General features: G+C 41.2%; 1 protein-coding gene across 1 annotated transcript in view; it reads right to left on the bottom strand.

The window, feature by feature from the left end:
* The window catches only part of LOC138947003 (organic cation transporter protein-like), a 28,690-nt gene extending 19,807 nt beyond the window's left edge, over window positions 1–8,883 (bottom strand). The window contains exons 1-3 of the mRNA XM_070318426.1: window positions 8,611–8,883; window positions 2,463–2,680; window positions 128–358 (exon numbers count right to left, since the gene is read on the bottom strand). Coding sequence (XP_070174527.1) covers window positions 128–358; window positions 2,463–2,680; window positions 8,611–8,794 — 633 coding nt within the window. The 5' untranslated portion in view covers window positions 8,795–8,883. The remainder of the gene's footprint in view (window positions 1–127; window positions 359–2,462; window positions 2,681–8,610) is intronic.
* Between the last annotated feature and the right edge of the window lie 1,864 nt (window positions 8,884–10,747).

Consider the following 10,747-nt stretch of genomic DNA (forward strand, 5'->3'; position numbering starts at 1 on the left):
AAGGAAATGAAAAATGATAAAAGGCCAGGTTCTGACGGTTTCACCCAAACAAGATTTGAATAATAAATTCAAAGATGTGAGTTAACTAACTCTTAATAAAGTCTTAAAAAGATTGGAATGGACCTACCTGTTGGATAGCTCCGGTGGCCACGCGACAGAAAAGGAAAAAGAGGTAGTTGGGTGCCAGTCCGTTCGCCACGGCAACGACCAGAATGCCTAGCGAGCACGGTATGTGGACCGACTTCCGGCCAAAGCGATCCGCCAGGGAAGTGAAGAGAAAGGCGCCCACCGCTTGACCAACCATCATCAGGGTCTGGGTCAGTTCCGTCAGGCCGGAATAGTCACATGTCAGGTCCCACTGAAATGCAGATGGTAATAAAGATAAATAGTGATACTGTCCTCTTTGATCTGATGAGAACCAGATCCAACATCGAGAGATCAAATCACCAGAACCAACATCGAGAGATAAAATCACCATTGCCAATTAAAGCTTCAGTCCGTCCCAAATGATTTACAGAACGATTTAAATCTTCTCATGAACAAAGCATTTCTAACCTTATCGAAAACTGTTGCAATAGCATTTCATAGCATTAAATGACACAGTTCGTTTGAATGGCTATTTAGCTTGCGTAAACCACACACCTGTTTTCGGGGTTTACCTGACCCCTGAGCTTTCGTGAACCTGTGTGATCCACTTTCCTTTTTTTCACAATTTTGTGATTTCAATGCGACTTGCTGTATCGATATCTGAAATATCACGTTATTGTGTACCTCTGAATCTAAAACGCAACAAACGGCTGCGAATCACACGAACTAAGCTGTGGCGGTTGATCGTTCAAAGAAAATGGCGACATGCAGAACATTCGTCTGCTACGAAAAACACGTTTTGCGGGACACGCTTCCGGGTTACCTTTGTTTAACATTTCAAAACTTCGAGTTGTACTGATCTTGTCTTGATGAAAAAAGAATGTTTTTTATCATTTAAGAATGTTTGTGTAACAAGCTGTCAATTTTAAAAGTTAGGTCTAGCGCCAAAACGAGCCGTCCGATTGTCTGATCAGACAATCCGGCTGCATGGCCACGCAAAAATAAATTCTTTGAAAATTGCCCGCTCTTTACGGAGGGCATCTGGGATGTTCTCAAGCGGTGAGTGTTTAAACGAAAAGATGTTTGTACTATGTGTAAAAGCCTGACAGTTTCTGTGATGGTATACGGGAAGCTGAGTGTGCCTTTAACATCAAAAGTATATAATTATCAACACAGTAAATCAACATCGAGAACCCACTTACACGCTCTTTCACACACCTACACGCTCTTTCACACACTTACTCACTCGTTCATTGACGAATTCAATCACTCACTCCTTTTTTGTTAACAAATACAATCACTCACTTATTTATTCATTGACAGAAACGTAGGGGAAGTGGCCCTAATATGGACAACTTTTTGTTTATTGCTGATGACTAGCTTGTTTTCTTGCGAAGAAGTTTCATTTTCTGGTTGGTAGTCCTTCTCTCTTAGTTTAACCGTTGGGACTAATTAGAGTGAAATAGCTTTGATAGACCTTCAGCAAAAATTAAATACAGAAAACATCACAAATGGTTCATATTAGGGGCCTGGGCGCCCAATATGGACCAGTGAAGCGGCCTTCACGAAATACTGTAAAAAGCCCCCTATACTTCAAAATAACATGATACAACTTAGTGTGCAAGTCAGACTAATATAAATATGCTTTAGATTGATCTGTTTTGGGTTGATCAGAGCATTATTTGAAGCACACCAGGAAACTGAAGAAGCTTATCAAAAACAGAGTGAAAATAAGTGAAATTATCAACTTCCACCAAAAAAAAGACTATTTGTTATATTTTTTTGAAATCTCGAGGGCTAGTTATAGGTTATTTTGAGCAAGCTTCTTGATGAATTCATTGAAATTGCCTTTAGTTTTTATTTTTTTCGATTTGTTGAAGGTGGTCCATATCAGGGGACTCACACATACTTTGAGGTTTTTCTATTATTTTTTGTTAGCAGTAGAAACTCGGGGTACACACTGTTAAAATGTAACAAATACTGTCTTAGCTGTCATATATAGCCATTTTTATGTTATGAAAGCTTTGGCTGTGGACAGAAACGAGTCCGTTTTAGGCGGCAAATTTAGAGTGAACGCTGCCAAAAGTGACAAAAAGCGAAAAAGCCTAACGGTTTTGAGGTTTGTGTTTCTGCAACTGTTTTGACATGTGCAACTTATCCAGAGAGGGTAAATAAAGCGAATGAAATTGTTTTGAGCGCACTAGCGCCGTTAGTTTGTCAGAACAGGAGGTGGTCCATATTAGGAGCCGGTCCATATTAGGAGCCTTTCCCCATCAATCCCTCATTCGCTCATTAATTGACAAGATACAAGCACACACCTCTTACTCACTCACTCACTCTCTCACCCAATCAATCAATCAATCATTCAAACCAACCTCGGTGAAAAACGACATATCCTTTGGTCCATCATACTGGTAGCCTGCAATGCAAGGCAGAGAATAGCCCTGAAGCTCCCCGGACCGGTTGGCGCTCACTTGGATGGAACATTTCTCGTACTCCACGCTGACGTCATCGGTGACGTTCCTCTTCAAGTCTAGGACGTCATCCAGTTTCGTCGAGTTGACTTCAGCACATTGGTAGGACGGTTGGTACCCTGAAAGAACACAACTCATTGCTGACTAAAACAAGTGTTGACCTCGACGGGGTCAGGATACTCTCGTCCCCAAGGAGAAAGAAAGCTGTGAAAAGATCGACCATCAAACCCTCGGAGCAGGCAAGGTTAATCAGGGGACACAACTCACACACACACAAATACCAGAGTTGCCGTACGTAGCTCTCCTGTAGCGTACACGGTAGATATTAGACAATGTCATTGGCGTTTCTCCATTTCTGTTGAAGGTAGGAACTTTCATTTTTCTGCCACCCACATGTCAAAGGAACAAACCAAAATTCAGCTCAATCGGCCTCATTTACAGCGGCGTACCAAGATGTGGAAGTAGAGGCTACAGGAGAGAAGAACTAACATAAGATGACAATACAACTGAACTCGACAGAGATGAAGACATACAAACACACTAGAACACAAAGAAACAAGATGCAAGTGCTTTTGGACTTATCCAAGAAAACAAGAGAAGAAGTACATAGAACGTATCGCACACCACCATTTGAAGGCATCTATATATATATATATATATATATGTATACGACTACTGTCTGTCTGTCTGTCTGTCTGTTCGCGATGCACGGCCAAAGTTCTCCGTGGATCTTTTTCAAATTTGGACACCGTATTCAGCTACACCCCGGACACAACCTCATCGATGAGATATTTCAACACGTGCTCTCAGCGCGCAGCGCTGTGCGCGCTGAACCGATTTTTGTTTGTTGTTGTTTGGATCCACTACCAGTAACTCTTCCTTATCTTCTCCAATGTTTTCAGCCGCGATTATCTCCCTTCCTCCGTGTGGCGTCAATCAATATTCCCGTTACTACGTTACTATTTTTAGAAGGTCACTGCACGTTACTATGTTTAGAAGGTCTCCAGTGTTTTGCGCGTTTATCTCCTTTCCTTCGTGCGCCGGCGAAGCCGGCGTACACCCGGCTGTCCCAGGCGCAGCCTGGTATTCGGCTCTACTTCTTCCCGTCGAAGCGGGTAATCATCTAGTACATAATATGATACAACGAAAATAACATCTAGAGAACTAGACAGCAGAGCACATCCTCCAGGCGTGTCCAATTTTTTGGACTCTCGGGCAGACTGTATAACGGAAACTCCATTGCAAGAAAATATGTTGGGCGCAAGATCTCGCCTGGATAGGAAAGTATAGTTTGGTGTGCAAACCGGAATGAGAATTTGACCAGTCTGCGATTGACAGAAAAATCAACATTTATTGAAAACCATTGCTGACGATTGCCGCCCAACAGTATACTTATTGCCAGATGTCTGTCATACTAGAAGTTCTCATCCCTGTTCTGGCTCTATCGACGCCCGTTTTTAACCGCTTGCTTCCCTTTATATAATTAACCGTCCATAGATCGTCGTTCTCCCGAACTAACTCCTTAGTATGTCATCGAGAATAAAGGATTTGGTAAATACTTTCATGCGCCTTTCGGCGATTGGTCAATGCATTTCGTGTCAATAATGTCGGTCTCGCTTGAAATTATCGCTACTTGATATTGCTTTCTAAACTTATACGAAGTGACCGGGAGCGTAGGGTCATTACTGAACTAGCCCCGAACAGTGAGATATGGAGAACAGTACACAAATACGAATGGAGATACTCGGAAACTCGAGTCACTGAGTCGTCGCTACGCTCGAGAACTCAAGTGTAATATTTGAAGTTAAAGTCTCCGTCGTCTATAGTTCGACAAAATGGCTCTGTTGGTAGAGTGCCCGATTGACGGTGCGCTGGTCCTTAGTTTTGTGGTCCCGGGTTCAATTCGCTTCGACGGTAATTTTATTTTTATTTTTTTCTGAACTCGTAATTCTTGTATTTTTTCTTTGCTTCATTCCAAACGTTTTGGATGATTTAATGAATCGAAATAATCAAAAAAGTTGCATAATTATTGAGTACTTCCAGCGGGACAATTTCCCCAGACTGAATTTCCTATTATATCTGTTTAGAAACCTTGGTTTTGGTGAAAATGCAATGCCCTATAGTTAACACCGCGACTACATTTAATGATGAGACTGACAAGAAAACGTACAAATCACAAATACGAACGGGGAACCGACCAGTCGACAAATGCTCGTTCGATAACCCCGGCAGGCACGTGGAAGATATGGGGGTTGCAGTTCAAGTTTTTTTCCCCACAGGTTTAGGTCAAGAGCGTTCATGGCGGGTTAGTTCACTACGTTGCTTGTAGATCCGGCGGTGTCAAGTTCGAGTCCTATTCTTGGCAAGTTTCTTGCATACAATTTTTTCTCATTTTTTCAACTTGTTCTAGTTTTCTTAACTCTATATACTTGTATTTTTTTTCATTTTGATTTATCCCAACGATTTTGAGTCTTGTATTGAATATTGAATATAGTGCATGAGTGCATGAACAGCTTTCCCACAATCCCGTATTCTATTTTTAGTAACGGAGAATCCCAAGGAAAGGTCAAAGGGCAAATGTATCATCGCGTGTCGACTGCTGGTAATAGTAGTAAGCTGTTTCTATTATGATAGGCTTCTGTTATTGCTTACATATTTCAAAGTAATAACGAATCATGCTGATACACATTGTAACATAGAGAATACAAAAGGAATGACTTTAAGACAGACATCAGCAAGAGTTACCGGTGGAAAACAAGGCGGTCCTTAATTTTGCCCGAAGTCGACTTTCGCGAAGACTTCGCGAAGTCTTTATACCGAAAACTCGGTGCTAAAGCTTCGTTGGGCCAGCTTCGCGAAGTCTTTATACCGAAAACTCAGTGCTAAAGCTTCGTTGGGCCAGCTTCGCGAAGTCTTTTTACCGAAAACTCGGTGCTAAAGCTTCGTTGGGCCAGCTTCGCGAAGTCTTTATACCGAAAACTCAGTGCTAAAGCTTCGTTGGGCCAGCTTCGCGAAGTCTTTATACCGAAAACTCGGTGCTAAAGCTTCGTTGGGCCAGCTTCGCGAAGTCTTTATACCGAAAACTCAGTGCTAAAGCTTCGTTGGGCCAGCTTCGCGAAGTATACTTTGCGTGGTCGATATTCGCACGGTTAAGGACAGGCTATACAGAGAATACTTTAAAGGTGATATTACAAATATTAGTGAAAATATACACACTTGCGTTTAAGCCATGCTAATGAAAACAAGGAACTTATAGTCGATAAATATCGACAGGGGACCGACTAATGGTTTACATGTGAAATGTGTGTATGATAATGGGTGTGGGTCTGAACTGAAGTTAGGTAGTAGTTAACATTTGTTTTGAATAATTATTGGTATTTTGATAATGTGGGTAGCATGAAAACGTAAGCATTTGAATGTAAATCTTAGGTACCATTGTACCCAGGAAGAGAGACGAGAGATAGGAGTAGGTAATGCAATAGCTTGTGTGGTCTTTGAGTTTTGTTTTTGGCAAGATATTGTTAAAGAAAAAGAAGACAATTACAGTAATGCAATATTCATTGTGAAAACCAACGATTGTACAAAGAGCATGTGAAGCAACATTATGTCTATGATGGTGTGAAAAAAATTAGTTATGATTTATATTATTATTATTTAGACTTGAGACTGACAGTGTTGTGACGAGCGTTGGCTAATGGTAACGAGTACATATGTGTGTAGTTGTGGTGTGTGTGTGTGTGTTTGCGCGTTGGTTTGGATTATGGGTGTAATTTGTAAAACAGATGTGACAGTAATTATGGAGTTCACATCAGTGAGGTTAGTTTGAAATGGAACACACGCACGTTTTTGAAAAAACAATATGAAATTTTGAACCACGAGATCTTCATTAAATAATAAACTTAACATCAGCAAAGCATCAAGGCAATTAATAATAAAGTTTGAAAAGCTTGACTTACTCTGTTAAATAGTGGATTGAAGGCACGTCATTTACAAATTACCATCTGAGATGGGGAGGGCGGGTGGGGGAAGTGCTGAAAGTGTGTATGAGAATTAAAACAAATGCTGAGTGACAACAGGGAGGTTAAAGGCTGCCCTTTGCGTAGCGTTCATTAATTAATTCCTATTGTTTACATGTGCCAACAATGTTATAAAACTGTACCTAAGGGGATATAATAACGATTGGCTGTAGCTTTCGAACACAGAAAAAATTATTTCAGTATTGCAAAGTGGTTTTGATAGTGTCGAATGTAAACAGAACAGTCTCAAAGTGAAAGTGGATGTTTTCCGGAAATTGCGAAGTTAACAAGAATATAGAAAAGCGCGCTTTCCTGCTTAGCACAATACGCTACCGCGCTAATCTGGCGTGTCAATATCACTACGTTTTGGACGTGGAAGGTGAGCGATTTCCGTCACGCGGGAATTGACGACGCTGTACTGTCTGTGTTGACGGTCTAAAAATAGCCCAACCTCTGCTTTGGGACACATGTTTACCGCCCTCAGCTAATTCAAGAAATCACCCCCCTCCTGCTAGGTACACGTGCACTCAAGTTAACCTCTGCTTTGACCTGTGTGCCAAGAGTCAGATGAGAGAGAGAGAAAGCGAGAGCGAGAGAGAGAGAGAGAGAGAGAGAGAGAGAGAGACACACACACACACATAGACAGAGACAGACATAGAAAGACAGAAGCGGAGAGACTCAGAGGGAGACACAGACATACATACAGAGGGAGAGAGAGAGAGCTAGAGAGAATGAGAGAGAGAGAGAGAGAGAGAGAGAGAGAGAGATAGAGAGAGACAGACAGACAGAGACAGAGACAGAAAGAGAGAGAGAGAGAATGTAACTGATCTCGTGAGAACGGTTGAGGCCTTGCAAGGTTTTGACGGCAACAATAATTATTGTAGTTCTCAAAGACTTTATTTCTGTTTGATTTGTAATATGTTGAGAAGACATATTTATAAATTGATCAACAAAATAAAACATAAAACAAAACGACACAGCATTGTTAAAATCATTATTGGCCAACGTTGAACGTTTACGAAGGCCTCAATCTTCCCGCGCCGTAGACCAGATTAACAGGTGCTTGATTTTGGTATTTTGATTTACATAACATTAAACCTTTCTTGGGGTTCATGGTCATGGCAACATCCATATTAATATCATATGATGTATAATATTATATTTCAGCATATGTGAATTACATGTCATCATACCAAACTGTCATACATTTTTATTCCTACATTATTCTGATTGATCACAACCAAACCTACTATCATTGGACACATCCAAATGCAAGCGCCTGTCCTTGACAACTTGCCATTGATCTGAAAATATATTTTTAGATCAGTGCAACTTGCTTGGATCTCTTGTTTGGCCTGCAGGTAAAATGTACAATGTATTTTCTGATTTGTGCACAAAAGCTTTTCTTTTTCTTCTTTTTTTTTTAACATAACAATGTTTAATGTCACTGTATGTTTAAAAAACCATGGTCACATTTGTAAAACAAATGTTAAATTAGAAAATAAATAACATTTTGGTTCATGAATTTTTCCTACACCTGTGCTGAAAATAAGACATACAAATGTTGGTATATAAGTCACTCAAATGCAGTATTATATGAATGGTTTGAGTTTGTTGCGGTTGACCCTGCACAGTTCGACCTATGATGTTTTTGTTGAACAATTTTGCCGTCACACCTCCCAAAGGGTAACGTATTTCACAACTTCCTGTGTTACACAAACTCAGTGATGACCAATTTTGCCTTCACACCTCCCATAGGGTGACGGATTTCCCAACTTTCTACTGATGAACAATGTTGCCTTCACACCTCCCGGTGACGGATGTCACAACTTCCTGTGTTCATAAACTGATGACGTATTTCACAACAAAATGGTGCTGCCCATTGTCAACCTCGAAACTAACCGTATAAATGGGGGCCTCCTGGTCCCCATAATGACAACATAGAGAATGCAACAGGAAAGAATCGAAGACAGACGTTCAGAAAGCCATTCAAAGGGCTTTAAATAGATGTGTGAAAAATTATTAAAGCTCACCGATGAACACCACGGACAAAATGGAGAAGGCGACGCCGAATAAAGAAGACAGTTGTAGCGTCATTTGCGTTATTTGATAAAACCCGATTCCTCTGGATCCCAGCGCTTGTAATAAAGGTTCAATGTCGAATCCATCATTTGTATTAGGCTCCTGTGTAGTTGTTTTCTTTTCATCTGCTGACATTTTGGTCAAGTATCTCTTCCTTTCAAAGGAAAATTTCCTGTAAAGCCTTTCACGTTGAAATTTGTGTCACCTGTTAATCTTTTTAGCTGCAAGTAAAAGAATGAAATCATGAACGCAAATAATGTTAACATAGTGGCTGATAGTGAACTATCACCTTCTTCTAAAACGGTGCGTCCCGCTAGCGCTACGTGTCATTTGTGCTACGTATCGTGTGCGCTATTTTCTGTAGTGCTATCGACACAAATTGCCGAAAACAGTAGTGCTATCGGCACGTAGTGCTATTGACACAAGGCCATTAAGGCCAATGAGTAGGATTGCTTCGTAACATTTATCCGGTGCGTCCCGCTAGCGCTACGTGTCATTTGTTTTACGTATCGTTTGCGCTATTTTCTGTGGTGCTATCGACACAAATTGCCGAAAACAGTAGTGTTATCGGCACGTAGTGCTATTGACAAAATTCAGACGTGCCATTATCTCTACGTCTCAATAGCACTACGTGTCGATATCACTATTTTGTGAAAAACCAATGTAATGTAGCGCTACGTGTCAATAGCGCTACGTGTCGATAGCGCTACGTGGCAATAGCACTACTACTAAACTGCAGACACTTACCTTCGCCGTATTGTATATATGACATTAGAGTTTCTTAATTTCCCTTATTAGAAGAATGAATAAACGAAAACAACTGCACTCCGGCGAAACTACCGGAATGTTCCAGAACCCAAGGGAGGTAACTCTTGCTTTGTATCCATGTAAAGGAGGTGACTCTTCTTATGAGAGCATACATTATCTTTCTTATTGGGTGTTGAGAGTCGAAGTTCTGGTTCTGCTGCTCCATAGAATTTGTCCAAAAATAAATGTGTTAGGGGTTTAAGCGGTGTGGCATAGTAAGAGCCCCTTTTAGTGACCAAAGCTTTTTTCTCTAGGAATTCGCTCGCTACTGACCAGCCCGCAATTCGACGATCAACTTTGTCTGATGTGTATCAGAGACTTGTACTTTACAGTCTCTGTGTTTTATGAAAATGGACAATAAAGTGTTCTTATCTTATTTTATCTTATCTCACACACACACACACACACACACACACACACACACACACACACACACACACACACACACACACACACACTTACACACACACACACACACACATACATACATACATACACACACATACACACACACACATACACACACACAACACACACACACACACACAAACACACACACATATATACACACACACCCGTACACACACACAAACAGACACACATACACACAAAACAGAAGGAATGAGAACGAGAGAGAAAGTGAGAAAGAGAGAGTCGTCATTAAGTACGTAGTGGTATTGACACGTAGCGATATTGACACGTAGTGCTAAAAGATGTAGTGCTATCGACACGTAGTGATAATGAACGAATGATAGCGACTCGTAGAAAAATTATTTGTAGAACTAATCAACGTAGTCATAGCGGCACGTAGCACAAATGACACGTAGGACAAATGACACGTAGCACAAATGACACGTAGCACAAATGACACGTAGCACTAGCGATAGGCCTACGCACCCCTATTTATCAGCGCACCTCCGAGAACAGGAAACTTGAAATGGCAGATGCTTTGGCGGCTGCGACCGGTAAATCACAGCAACTTGTCCCAGTGAAACAGAAAGCTCCGCGTTCAAGTGCGACTCGACTGCCAGTGCCACTGCCAACAGCTTCACTGCCGTTGTAACCGCATCTGTCACAGCGACCACGCCTGTACTGTTGCATCTGTCGCACAAAATCCCAACATCCTGTCAGAACACGCGGGGACACGCGAGGACACGCGGGGACACACGGGGACACATGGGGACGGTGAATTTTTTTTATTTTTATTTTTTACTTGATATGTAATTTTTTTATTTTTGTGTGTGTGTGTGTGGAATGTTACAAAATAACGTCCCCGCGTGC

Source organism: Littorina saxatilis, linkage group LG1 (assembly GCF_037325665.1).
Source record: "Littorina saxatilis isolate snail1 linkage group LG1, US_GU_Lsax_2.0, whole genome shotgun sequence".
Taxonomy (NCBI): domain Eukaryota; kingdom Metazoa; phylum Mollusca; class Gastropoda; order Littorinimorpha; family Littorinidae; genus Littorina; species Littorina saxatilis.